The sequence below is a fragment of the Melanotaenia boesemani genome, chromosome 3 (assembly GCF_017639745.1).
Source record: "Melanotaenia boesemani isolate fMelBoe1 chromosome 3, fMelBoe1.pri, whole genome shotgun sequence".
NCBI lineage: Eukaryota > Metazoa > Chordata > Actinopteri > Atheriniformes > Melanotaeniidae > Melanotaenia > Melanotaenia boesemani.
This window is the reverse complement of record NC_055684.1, coordinates 17,251,409-17,265,800: the sequence shown is the minus strand read 5'-3', so window position 1 is coordinate 17,265,800 and position 14,392 is coordinate 17,251,409. Positions and strand designations below refer to the sequence as shown.

Below are 14,392 nucleotides of genomic sequence, written 5' to 3'. Positions count from 1 at the left end.
TATATATATATATATATATATATATATATATATATATATATATATATATATATATATATATAATTATATATCATGCCCTGCCAAAATGAGAACAAGCTTATTTTCTGTTTTCCTGAAAACAGGAGAGACAGTTTCTGCCCATATGATTGGCCGCCTCAAAATAAAGCTACTGTGACAACACCAGCGCTTTTTGAGAATAGTTTAAAGATGCCAATTTAGAGCTCTAGGAACAGCAAAATGCTCTGGAAGACACAAAAAGAAAACAAGGGAAGCCGAGAGCAGAGGCAACTGTATATACTATTCTGTAGAAAAGAGTCAGTGCTCAAAACTCAATGTGGACACTAGACCTACTATGATTAAAAAATGTGAATGTACTGAAAAACAAAACTTTGCTCACAGCTGATTAGTTTCTGCTGTTACTATGGCAACAGTAATGAGGTGGAATGTGGAGCCAGAAATGCTGGACAGTGAGTTTCCTGTGTGTGTGTGTGTGTGTCTGTGAAGGTCTCTGTGACTGTTAAACATACTATCACGCATGTGATGTGCATAGTTACAGTGGAAGCAGCAAAAGTAATACACCTATAATCACCTATACCTACAGTATACCTCATTAACACTTTGCATTAAGTAGAAATAAAAAACATAAAGGGAATATAAAACTAAATAAAAAAAATCTAGGGCTGTTTACCCCTGGCACCATAACTGGCTACAAGCTAAGCACTGATTTTGATTGGCTGATACATCATGCCGATTCTTGGTGATTGGTCGTTTTGTAGGCTGTGGTCAAGCGGAGTTGCTTGGCCTGGAATGAGATGAGGGCAGGGCCACAGTTTTATGGGAAAAGGGGGTGCAAGAATGTGGAGTTAGGTTTCAAATATGTTGGGAGGCAGCATTTAGGATTTGGGAGCAGGTTGCTGTTTTGGTGGATCAAGGCCTCTCATTTTGAAGTAAGATACCAGCTGACTGGGGACCTCAGCGAGGACAGACTGAGCCAGAGCCGACACGGGAGCCTAGACAGAAAGACATGTGTGATATTAATGCATAAATCCATTTTTAAACTCAAAACAATACCCAAGGCATAATATAATTGATTAAAAACAGCTGTATTTTCACCATATACATCAGCACCTTTATAAACTGCACAAGTTTTGTTTATGAAGACACAGGGCCTTACATCTTTGAACTGCCTGAAGGGGACGAATTGGACGATGTCTCTGGCTACAGCTTCTCCCACAGTGGACCTGAGCATACCGTCATCTCCATCCAGAAGCTCCATGGCCTTAAAGTCAGCTGGCCCAACACCCACAATAATGATTGACAGGGGTAGTCGGGATGCCCGGACTATGGCATCCCTTGTCTGGTCAAAATCAGTGATCTCGCCATCAGTGAGGATGAGAAGGACAAAGTATTGCTGCAGAGACAGAATTAGATTAAAATCTAAAAGTTTGCACATGTCAGATACATTTATTATGGTCGTGTGTGTCCTCACAGAAGCGGTGTTGGCCTGAGCGGCGTTGGAGGCAATGGAAGCAACATGATTGATGATGGGAGAGAAGTTTGTGGGTCCAGAGAGTCTGAGCTGAGGCAATACCATCCTGTAGGCTTCCACAATCCCCTGAATGCCTGAGAGACACAGAGGAAAAGCAGAACTATAAAATAAATATGCATGCGATGAGCTGCGGAAACAATTCAGATAATTATGGAGAGTGACAAATCAGTTTTAATCCAGGGATTTGATATGCATGTTAGTGATGCGCGGGCCGCCCCCTAACCCGCGGGTTACCCGCAGTTCGGGTTGGGGCGGGTCAAAGAATTTTCGCTTCACTGCGGGGCAGGTTGGTGTGGTTTACTATTCTGAAATATCTAGTTCTATCTATTAATTTTATTTTTTGTCAAACTGAAAATAAAGACCTTAATCAGTGTCTACATTTTGTTACTATAATATGTAAGACAAAATATTTATCAGTTATTTAAACACAGGTCACATTTTATAACGTAATGTCCACGTAGGCGCGTAGTAGGCTACGCAGGTGCAGAAAGCGCCAAGCAGACAAGCAACAAAAGATGGAAGAAGAAGTGTTGAGTAACATTCGTTCGGGAGTTTATGTCCTTAAAAAGAAGAAGGAGGGTCAAATGGCTAAATCACAGGTTTGGGACAGGTTCAACGAGGTAATCAGTGCAGACAACAGCAGCAGCATTGGCTATGTGCTTTATAACACTTAAACGCTTTAAAACACTTTATTTGCCTATTTATGTTTATAGGCTTAACGTTCAAATGAAAATACATTTTGTGTTGCCAGTTTCCAGTGCCAATTTAGGAGACCATATGCACCTTTCTCAGACTAAATAAAAGCATTCGTCAATATCATATCATGTGTTTTAATGGGGCAGGTCGGGTCGGGTTAAAAAAATAGAAGCGGAGGTGCGGGGCGGTTTGGTGCGGTCCAATTTTTTTAAAAGAGCGGGACCAATTTTTTTAAAAGAGCGGGACCCGCGGGTCATCACTAATGCATGTGGATTCTAAAAGTATTAGCAAACAACTGGTACTTTAAAAATACTGAGGTTTCTAAATAATGCTTTGATTCTTTAGCCGGTTTTATATGAACACAACAGGTATAACCTGTCCTAATGTGGATCATATAATGGATTTGTTTTAATTTGGTCATAACTGGATTACAGTAAACTGAAATGAATTAAGTGGACTGGATTATATCGTTCTTTGTTAGAAGTCGGTGCTACACATAAAGTTGAATTGAACTGAGCTGTTTGTCCATATGTTAGTTTATTAAAATTATAAAGACCATCATAAAATCTAATTTAATGCTAGCAAAATGCAACTCACACTTTAGCATATTAGCAATCACATGCTAATATTGTCATATATAATGATCTAAAGGCGTACAAACCACAGAAAAAGTACTTCATTAGTAACACTTGGATGCAGGACTAGTGTGTCTGTGTGTATACCTTGGCAGTAGGGGTTAGTTGGGTTGAAGTTGAGGGCAAACTCATGATGTGCTGCCTGCAGGACCAAAAAAACAAGTACAACAAATTAATAATAAACATCAAGCTTTATACAATCACTTTGCACCACGGACAAAAATAAACATGTCATGTTTCAGAGACAAACAGATGTAAATAGCTGTGTTTTGATTGGTTGGTTAGAGAGCTGACCTGATAGTCTGGAGGCAGTTTGGCACCAAAGCCGAAGGCTGGAAAGAGTTTATCACTGAAACAAGAAACACGGCAGTGTTATGACTCTTGGGAGTCTAAGCTTTAGGATATGCTTTAGACACTGATGTGCAAGCACCATTACATTCAAATGAGAACCACGACACCACCTTGAGTGGACATATGCTAAACTCTGACAACAAACATCCAAAAGGTGGAGGTGTAGTCCAATCAGCTTGCAGGTGCAATACTGCTACTACAGAACTAATGAAGGGAAGTGGTTTCTCAAAGAGAACTTGTGCACAAATAAAAACAGAAGTTCTGTGATGGACAAAATACTGCAGTGTTTGAATAAACAGTTCCTAGCCGAACGCCAGCTCTGTGTTTATGTGTGCAGCTCAAAGCTTTTACTGATACTAATGCAACACAGACTGACAAAGCTGTTACAAGGGAAAACAGCTGCAGGCAAAACACTGATTATTGAGTTAGCATTATAAGCAAACCTGATTCAATTACAGCTTATTACATTTAAAATTGTGTTTGCAGAAACATTATGTTGGAGCTTCCTGGTTTGCCACGTTAACACAAGAAAAAGGCGGAATAGTTACGGTTGTTAACTGTTGCTGCAGCATGGAGCTGCATTTCTGGGGAAGCAGCATCAATGTCAAAATTATATTTATGTTGCATTGTAGATGCTGGGCTTACTGACTGTTGCACATAAAAGATCGGGTGTAAGGTTCAGTGAGTGGAAAATTGAGCACAGATGAAGGATGTATGATGTAGATTTAAGGGTTTAGATAATGTATGCACAGTTAAGCCTTAGAGAGTGGGGATTTGGCTGCAGACAGCAGACTTCGAGTAAGATTGCTAGTTTTAGTTTAGTTTGTAAAGTTTTGGGTGTATCTGTTTGAATGCAGTTTGTATTGAAGTGTTTACTAACGTGTCATAGTCCTGGACAACTTGACCCACAGACCACAGAGCAGACAGGTACTGGTTCAGCCCATCTGAACTCATGTAGTGGAGAGAGTTGGGGGAGCGTGGATCACCATTGGAGCCAGTGAAGTCGATGCCAACCTAAAGTGTTCATAAAACATAATTTCAAACATTTAATAATCCAGATCTATTAAAAATCTATTTTTAAATGGTTATTTAAAGGTTTTGAGGCTATGATCAGTAGCATTTCTCTGTATAACTATTAAGATACCAAGATTTGTCATTTCTGTAAAAATATTTACACGTGAAAATGATTGTCTACATAAAATTTGCCTTTTAAAATTATAGATTAGTTCATTTGGACATACAGTGAAGTTGATCTGGCAGCCGCCCATCACATAGTCCAGGAAGGAGTACTGAGTCATCAACTGCACACAAACAGAAAATAAGTCACTTAATTACGTTTAACACATAAGTCAGAAGAGGAAGAAATTCATTTTAAGTGTGACTTTCATAAACTGTTATCCAAATCACACAAACATGCTGCATCACTAATCCGATAAAACAATGCTCATGAGGAAGAGATTGTTCAGGTAGACTTTAGTTATAATATACATTTGAAAAACAAAGTCCAGAGTGGCAAAACTTGCTAGCCTTTACCTTACAGCTTTTCACGGAAACAACTCCAGAGTTCTTGTAACCTTTCTTTTTCTTCTGTTTCTCAGGGTGGACGCACTCCAATTCAACCTACAGGACAATACAGCATGCAGCTCAGTGACAAGCCAACCGAAATTAAAGCATTATGTCAAACGTTTTACTGTCAGTGGACTCACAGGGGAGCCATGTTCGGCTTTCTGTAGCTCAGAGACTTTTGTGGTAAAAGAACCAATCAGATCATGGGATCCATCACTGTCATGATCAGAGCAATCCACCTACAGGAAGAAGACATTTAATGTTACTGATGAAGATTTGATTGGATGTTATTGGTTTAACTGGATTCTGGTAAAGGTAACCTTCAGAGGTCTCTCAAGGTCGCTGGAGCAGAACGTCTGCAGAGAAACGGTGAACTTCTTCCAGGTAGGATTCAAATTGTTCTTCACAACCTAAACACAAAACCACAAATACTGTCAGCGTAACATTCACCATCATATTCTTAAAAAGAATAAATCTTTTATTATTTTTCTTAACGATGGACAGCAATGAAAAAAGCTTCGATTTTTTACACCTTCAGGAGTTAATTATTTAGTAGTTATTTGCTAAACACCATCTACTAATAAAGGCAAAATTTAGATGAGATTAGGAGCTCGTTCTACTTGCATTAAAGCTGTGCTTTTGTGTTTTTAACATATGTTAATCAAAAAGGAGAAAGAGGGGTTTGCTTTTGTGCATGTTACACAAGCACAGGACAAATTCCCTTTAAACTCAAATAAATAAACCAGTTCTCAGACCAAGTTTCCTGATTGAAGCATTAACTGTAATATTAACAGTAATCCTATTAACTGTAATCTGCGTCATTATGCTGCTAAGCTCTTTATTTTTCCATATAAAAACAACAAACAACTGCTACAACACACAGTAGATGGTAATTTAGACAACAAGCAGCATTTTACAAAAGACTTTCTTTTCAAATCCAGACTTGATTTTCAATGTGAACACGTGTGACAGGCTGAGATTTTCAGACTGAGCTCCTGTAGCCAGAAGCTGACGCAACATGTCAAGAGACACTAAGAGTAGTGGACCAAATGAGGAGTGTTAATATCTTTAAAGCTGCACTGCAGGGTTTGTATATATAAACGAACATCTCTTCACGCACACTTTTTCCAAATAAACACACACATTAAATCCAAGTAACTCTAAAGCATCTTGCACAATACTGGAGAAGTCCTGTGTGTGTGACAGTGTTTGCATTGGTGCACAGTAGGTGATGATATCATATCATTTATATAACATCAATAAGCAGGGATTAGTTTGCCAGAGCAGCCAGAGTGATGGCTACAGTCAGGAGGCATGTGATGGTACAATGTGGGAAACGTTTGAGAAAGGCTTATGATGCTCCGGATAATAAAGTCTGTGTTCAGAGGAAGACTTACAGTCTAAACACAAAAGCAAACAATGAAGTTTCTGTAACTACTCTTACTGACAGACAGAGCAACAAAAGTTAAAACTTCCTTATGAAACTGTCAAAGTTCCAGTTTTAAAACAGAACTTTCATGTCATCGTAGAATCCCGTTAATCAGTCATTTCTCAGCACCGCTAATTCACAATTAGGTTTAAGGAAAGATCATTTGGAATGAGGGGATTGTAGCTATAAATGTCCTCACAAAAACAAATATTAAATGTCCAATCCTTACCTCTGTTCTGTGGACAAGCTGCCACTTTCCATCATCTCCTTGTTTAAAAATCTCCAGGAAAGGATCAGACTTCCCAAATGTATCCTAAAGAGAAAGAAGAAGCAAGTTTTCTGAGGGTGAGTGTGACATTTTTTACTATATAAAGAGACAGAGTGCTATCAGGAGCAAGTGGTGGTTGCAGATGAAAATAGTCATGTTGGACTTTTTCTGTTGCTCTGATTTAACAGAAGTAGAACAGGTGGAAAAAAAGAAAGCATTACATGTAATAAACCCTCTTGTATTAAAAAAGTACTAGCTAAAACAAATAAATTATGAAGCTACAATCATGCTAGGTAAAACAATGATCTATGAAATCATAAGTGAAGAAGTAGGACTGAATCTATCCTTCAACCTTTATTTACAATGAAAGTCCTTCAAAGAACTTCACAACTGACAGAATAAGGAATTTAAATGGTTTTTTTTAAAGCTGCACAACAATTTTAAAAGGGACTTAAAGTCTGAGAAGAAGGTGAGCAGAAAGGAATGAGACAAGAAGAAAGAGAAGGAAGGTGTAGAGACAATTACCTTCTTGTCAAGCTTTTTAGCCTCCAGCTCCAACACGATGGCTCTGTTGTCCTTTATCTCCTCTGCAGTGATCTACAGAAATGAACACAGTCAGTCTTCATGCTTAAAGGTCACTAATTCTCTATAGAGAAACATTAATATAAACTATAGCTCAAATAAATGTGCATACTGTGATGGTCCCTTTCCCAGCAGGCTTGCCTTTCTTCAGCTGCAGAGGTCGAGTCAGCGTTTTACTGGCAACTATCTGCAATGCACACAGAGAAGGAGATCCTAGGTGAAGACAACGGACAAATCTATAGAATCAGTTTTATTCTCCACTTTATGCCTCTAACCTGCAGCATTAGTTTTTATTATGTTTCTGGTTATTATTTAAAAAAAAATCTCCTAAATTCTTGCTTTTAGTTGTTTATACTTATCTTTATCGTCTTGGGCCTTCTTATTTATCTGACCTACTTTTTAATTATGAGGCCTTGCGGACCATGAGGTCCTCTGGTACCGGCCTTTTGGTTGTTAGAAAACCTAAAGCAAGGCCTCTTTCCAGCACCACGGTCCTGGTCTATGGAACAGCTTTACATTTTTAACTTTACTAATAAAAAATAAACTTTGCTAATCAGATGAAAGCACACACAACTGAGGGTCATGACTATATATGACCTCTAGGGGGAGATTATTCTCCATTTAAGATTACAAGACAGCAGCTTCACTAAAGAAAAATACCACAAAACAAAATGGCTTTTCACTTAACCTGATCAGCTGTTATTAGATTAAAAAAAATGAGCTAAAATGTTCAAATCTGTATTTTCTCTCATATCACTGTAAATTGAAAAGAATACAATCTTTTTTCACTTTTAGCAGACATGTTTTGACTAAATGATTCATTGTAAATATAATTAGACCAATGAAGATTAAAAACATTAAATTCAATAGTCTGGGAAAAACTCTGATATAAACACAGAGACATCATTTCTAACTGTAATCTGTGTTAATAAATTTTTACTAGTTTCCTACAAGTTTGTTTTAGTCATAAAAAAAAAAAAAAAAGAATTCCAAGTACCAATGAAGTGTTTCTCTTTCTTGCACTATATGTTTCCCTGCATCTGTATTTGGCTCAACACCAGAAAAATAACTGTGTAGACATTATTCATGGTCTTTTGGGATTTCTTTTTATCTTGCTATGAGAGATTCCCTCCCCTCCCTCTGTGTTTACAGAAAATATAACAATGCCAAAGTTTGACATGATGCTCAACAGATGGTCATCTAAAAGGTTCAAATTCAACATTAATATTATAACTAACAGCAGTATAAGTGTAACATAAGTGTACCTGTCCCAGGGTCAGCTCCACCCCTCCCAAGTAATCGTCATCACTGAGGTCAGAAGAGGCGTTATCAATGTCGTAGACCCCTAGCTTTAGATTCTGGACCGTCTCAAAGTGATAATCCAGCCTAAGACGCTGACTGAAGGAAGGACTGGAGGTGTTCTTCAAGGACTCAGTGCGACCCAGCTGACACAAAAAAACAGGCAGAAATGGAAAGGGTGGATTTGTCCTTTTTTCTTTATCTAAAATTAAATTAGATCTGTAATAGAACATAATATATGGTATGTTATGTTAATGATATCTTACCTCTGTCCACTTGTCTCCTCCTGTGCTCTGCAGCAAGGCACACAGAGGATCTGACTTTGACCCAACATCTTTATCCAAAAGGTCGGTGCAGGAAACAGTCAGCTCTACCTTACTGACGCAGTCAGCCATCTGCAGGAGGGCAAAGGAAGAAGCCTTTAGAGAAGCAGAACTCTGGATCTTTAAACCAGTGTTCCTCAGTCCAGGTCCTCAGGACCAGCAGCATGTTTTAGATGTAACCCTACTTTAATACACCTGAATAAAATGAGAGGTTAGTTAACAGGCTTGCCAGGAGTTTGATGAGGACGTTCATTAACCTGAATCAGGCATTTTGTAGTAGGAACACATCCAAAACATGCAGGGCAGTGTGTCCTGAGGACCTGAATTGAGAAACACTGCTTTAAACTATGTAAAGAATAACTACACCATGAAAATACATATAAAGTCATAATGCCTGGAGCTAAAAACTGAAATTAGACTTTTTTTCTTATAAAAAAAATATATATATATTTAAAAGAAAGCGCAAGAATGAACCTGCAAAAAAAAACCTTGTAGCAAATATGTGGCTTTAAAATTCATATAACTATTACACATACTAACAATATCAACACAGAAGCTATTATGTCTGTGTAGTGATCAAACTTTTATATCACAAAATGAAAACAAAGAGACGTTTATACAAATCTAATCAGCTCTCAATGAAAGGTGCCTCCTTTTGTTCTCAGCAAACCCACCAGAAGCAACACACAGGAACCTTTAAATCACTTTAGTGTTTGTACATCCAGCAGGAGCATCAGGAATCCACGGAAGTAGAGATGTCACCCCCCAAAAAAGATACATTTTCACGTTATGTTATACGTTACAATAAAACTATCACGTTATAACGTGACAATGTCCACCTTTTTGTAGGAATCTGCTTTTAAACACAACCAACAAAAACTCCCAAGATCCACACCTGCAGGCCTTCACTGCAGTTTGACCTACTGGGCTCAAACAAAGCTCTTTTATAACACCTCACACGTCCTTCTGCACCAAACAATTCATGTTGCTGTTATCTTACTACTTAAATACATCAACATACTTTTATGAGCAAGACTATAATGATAAGATGACACCATCTTTTTTCCATGGCCTACTCGCCTTGCCCAGCATGCTGCATAGCAAGTTTTCTAAGTTCTCCAAGATAACATTGTATGTCTTCTTGATTGCATCGTTTCCACATGCAAAAGAACTTCCGGTTTTTAACAATGTTAAAGGATGACTCATTACACATTTTTTTTCTTTTTCAAATATTCACATGCGTTGGTCTCTCTTCGTGGTATTAGCGTGAATGACTATGCAAGACACACGTGACTATGTTGCAACGTATTTAATTTCTTTTCCATACACACCCAAGATTCACCACATCAAAGGAGGGGGGGGGGGGGGGGGGGGGGGGTGCAAACACTAATAAAACATTTGCAAATTCACTAGAACATAGTTCAAAATCACCTGAACCCAGTCTATGATGGGTTACCTACTGTTGGGTAGTACACCCATTTTTGCATTTTTGCTGAACTGCACCCATTTCCATCGATCACTTGCAAAGTGAATGAACATGAAAACTTCAGAGCTGGCAGGCGTCATGGTGGACTTAAATTATAAAATCACTTTGCCCTGTTAAACCACCACAATTAAGTCTGCACCATTCAAAAACACTCGCCCAATCTACTAACTCTCAATCGTACACTTCAACACAGAGTTGTTTAAATATAAAATTTGAAAATAACCTTTTATCGCCTTGGACCACAGGAACAAACACCACAACTCAGGACAAACACTCCCTCAGTCCCGGAAAAGGAGCGACACTTCTGCTCTTTAGGTTAAATCCACCCGATTAAATACTTTACCACTCTATTGAAGTTTTTACTTAAAATATATCAGCCAAGACAAGTTTAGCTAATTTGATGATAAGAGCAAACAGATGTCTATTTTTAAGCTTTATCAGGGAGCGGCTGGCAAAAAAACAGCGATTATGATTGGCCGCTTAGTTACCAATCTGTAACCTGATTGGACAACATGACTGCCAGTCTGTACAGGAAGACAAGATGAGACTCGTTCAAAATAAAAGTCGTGTCTCAACAACTGAGACGTTTCACAATTCACCACCACACTGCTCATGACATGAGAAGGGCAGACTATCCTAAAACTGGCTTAACATTTCCTAATAGAAGGCTATTATTCTGACGACTTAAAAGAAATACATATACAATGAAAAAGAGCAAAGGCTAACAAAAAAGACCTTGTATTCTAATACCTTTAATCAAAATTACCAAAACGTACAACTGTAGGCTCTGAAAATGAGTCAGCCTTCTGAACACCATCATAGTTATAACAAAAATTACATAAACCAACAGCAATCATAATTTACCAAAGTCTATGTCAGCAGCACAAAGAGGAAAGCAACAAGGAGAAAAAAAAGGGCACAAAAAGTATTTTAAGACTCGTTCATTATCTACAACCCAAATTCCAAAAATGTTGGAACACTGCAAAATTTAAATAAAACCAGAATGCAATAATTTGCCAATTTCATACAACCATATTTTATTTCCAATAGAACACAAAAAATACTAGATTGTGAAACTAGTCTAGACTTTTAGACAATTTCATGGAAAATATTAGCTCATTTTTTAATTTGATGGCAGCAACATATCAAAAAAAAAAAAGTTGAAACAGGAAACAACAAAATCGAAAAGTAACTGGCACAAAAAAAAAACATCTGTATATGATATAGACATGGGGAGAGGTTCATCAATGTGCAACAAAATTTATCTAAAATTGTGGAAGAATTTTATAAAAATGTTCCTTGTAAAATTGCCCCAAAAGATCCCATCATCTACAGTTTATAATATCAAAAGACTATCAGGAAAAATCTCTGTGTGCATGGGACAAGGCCTTATGTCAAAACTGAATGATCTTTGGGCATTCAAGCAGCACTGCATAAAGTCGGGAAGACCTTCAGAAATTTCTGTCTGTGAACACGGCTCACCATGAAACACACAAATACAGACTAAAGCTCTGTCATGCAAAGAAGCCATATGGGAATGCAATCCAGAAATGTTGCCATTTTCTCTGGGCCAAAACGCATGGTCTGAAGTAAAGTGAATAACCTTTATGTGGTCAACCAAATTTAAAATTGTTTTTAAAAACCATTAACACTATGAAAAGCAGACAAAAGGGTAGCTGGACCATCCAGTTTGTTATTGCTGCACAGTTGAATATATGATGGTATAGATGGTATGGGCAAGCTAACACATCTCTCAAGGCACCGCTGATGCAGAAAAATACATAGAGCTTCTAGAGCAACATATGCTTCCATTCACACAGCATCTGTTTCAGGGAATACCTTCCATATTTCAGCAATACAATCTAAACCAGATACTGCATCCAGTAGCATGGCTTTACAGGGGAATAGTTGCATTCTGTTTTTAATTAACATTTTACTTAGCATTCCAACTTTTTTTGATTGGGGTTGTATTTAGAAAAACTTGAGATGATTATAAATATAAAACCACAGCGCATATATTCTTCTCTGAAAATACACTGCTGGATTAAACCTGACATTGAATTAGGATAAGAAAACAGGGATGAATGGCTTGCTGTTAAATTTAGATTTGGAAAATTACCACTGCACAGTCCAACTGACTTTGAGAGGATGCAATATTTCCTGAACCACTACACCATCAAGGAGCTAATGATGAAATAAAGATCAGAAATTACATTCAAACGGTCAGCTTTTGCAATTATTATTCAGAAATTAATCTTATAATATGATCAGCCATGATTGTACATCATATTAAGCGCAGACTTATTTAATTTCAAGGTTGAACACAGCAGATGAGATGTCAAACTATTGCTTTAAATTAATCTACAAAAGATCACGCACTCATAAACCATAAATGTAATTTCGTTGCACTTTTGATGCAATGACAAGTAAAGCTATTTTTCTATTCTAAATACTTTTAGAGCTTTTATGTTGAAGAGACTTTCAGACCGGATGTGCTGCTGCAGATGTTCAGTTCTGCGTGCCCGATGACGCTGATGACGTGCAGAGGTAAAAAAAAAAAAAAAAAAAAAAAAAAAACGAGAGAGAGAGAGAGAGAGAGAGAGAGAGAGAGAGAGAGAGAGAGAGAGAGAGAGAGAGAGAGAGAGAGAGAGAGAGAGAGAGAGAGAGAGAGAGAAGTCAGTGAGTAAAATGAACAGCCGTATAGGCAGAGATGGGAACTGAACAGACTAAACAGCTAACGTCAACCACTCAACAGAGAAACAGGCTGGTTTTATTCATCCTCTGTTGTAAAATCACAGTGGAGATAATCATGTTTCTAACAACAGTATGAACAAAGCTCTCACTTCTTTAAGATAAGATGCACTGACATTTTGCTTTCATGATGAAAATCATTGTACAAGAGCTATAAAATATTCTTAATACTGTCAGGTAGAAAAGAAGACAAAATAAATTTAAGCTGCTTCAGGGGCATAAAAGCAAAAGCTTTAATTATTCTAATCCTGTCATTTTATTTATTTTCATCATAGCTCACTTCACAAAAGTATCTTAAATACCAGCAACCTGACAAAGGTAGTGGTGTAAAAGCAAAGGTCATAATTTAGCTCTGTGCGCATGTGCATCAAAGTGCAAAAAGCTTACGAAGTTGTGGTCATCAACATGATCAGCTAACTTTTCTCATTATTCTGCAAATACAACCATCTACATTCTGCCATCTAGCATATAGACACTGTCATCTACCAGCCACTGGTGAGATAGGTGGAAGGTCTTCTCCTATAAAATATATTTTGTGAGGCTTTGTTAGATACAAAATCATATATAAAGTAGGGACTTCGAGTGACTGTGAATGCTACATAATTCTGATATTATGGATTTTCTTTTTAATAACTGATAATTGAGAGGATTGAGCTAGTATTATAATGTGTTAATAGTAGCCTTAAAACTACTTTCTAAACTATTTTAAAAGAAACATAGAAATCAGGTAAATAAGTTAAATCAGTTAAACTTCACACTAATAGCACTTTAAATCCCATCACTATTACAGGAAATTGAGAATGTTTTACAATGTCGTAGTACTTTTTCTACATAAGCTTCTGAATGCTTAAGGCACTGACTGGATACCATTGAAACATTTAGCTCTAGACTAACATCAATGTAAATGTTACTATCAACAATCATTTTCACTTCTCATGCACCACCTGCAGGGACATACAGCATAAATATACAGACTACAATACATTATCTCCAGCCTGCCTTCTACAGAGCGCTCTAGCATCCACTGAGTCACACACACAATTTAATGGTACTGTATATACCATCTACGAGCCATAAGCACTTCTTTTTTTTTTCACTAAAAAATGCTCACTTTAGATTACTGACAAAAGCCTGATTGGTTGTTAATAAAATCTCAACTTTTTCATGTGCTCTGTTTTTGTATCCACCACTCACCTGCAGGATCTGCTTTGAATCTATTAATCAGAAGGGGGTGGGGAGGATATCAGCAGTTGAATGACTTACAGCTCTGTGGTCCCACAAACACACAAGCATCATTCAGACTCACTCACAGGAACATATCGGTCACCTGACTTTATTCAAATTTCCAACATATTTTTCTGTTTCTCCAACAGACACGGCATCTATACCAACAAACACTGAGGGTTTAACATCACTTTATTAAAACCAGTGTATCTCATCCCACATATTTCAACCAC

At 37.5% G+C, this 14,392-nt stretch overlaps 1 protein-coding gene across 1 annotated transcript; it reads right to left on the bottom strand.

The window, feature by feature from the left end:
• Window positions 1–477: 477 nt before the first annotated feature.
• Window positions 478–10,644, bottom strand: cpne1 (copine I). Its single transcript, XM_041978661.1, has 16 exons — window positions 10,408–10,644; window positions 8,642–8,770; window positions 8,342–8,521; window positions 7,189–7,263; window positions 7,020–7,091; window positions 6,456–6,539; window positions 5,118–5,207; window positions 4,938–5,036; window positions 4,765–4,851; window positions 4,473–4,532; window positions 4,112–4,245; window positions 3,175–3,229; window positions 2,968–3,022; window positions 1,490–1,623; window positions 1,175–1,411; window positions 478–1,010 (listed from the first exon to the last, which is right to left on the bottom strand). The coding sequence occupies exons 2-16, from the start codon at window positions 8,768–8,770 to the stop codon at window positions 894–896; spliced, it is 1,608 nt and encodes a 535-aa protein (XP_041834595.1). The 5' UTR covers window positions 10,408–10,644; the 3' UTR covers window positions 478–893.
• Window positions 10,645–14,392: the final 3,748 nt, after the last annotated feature.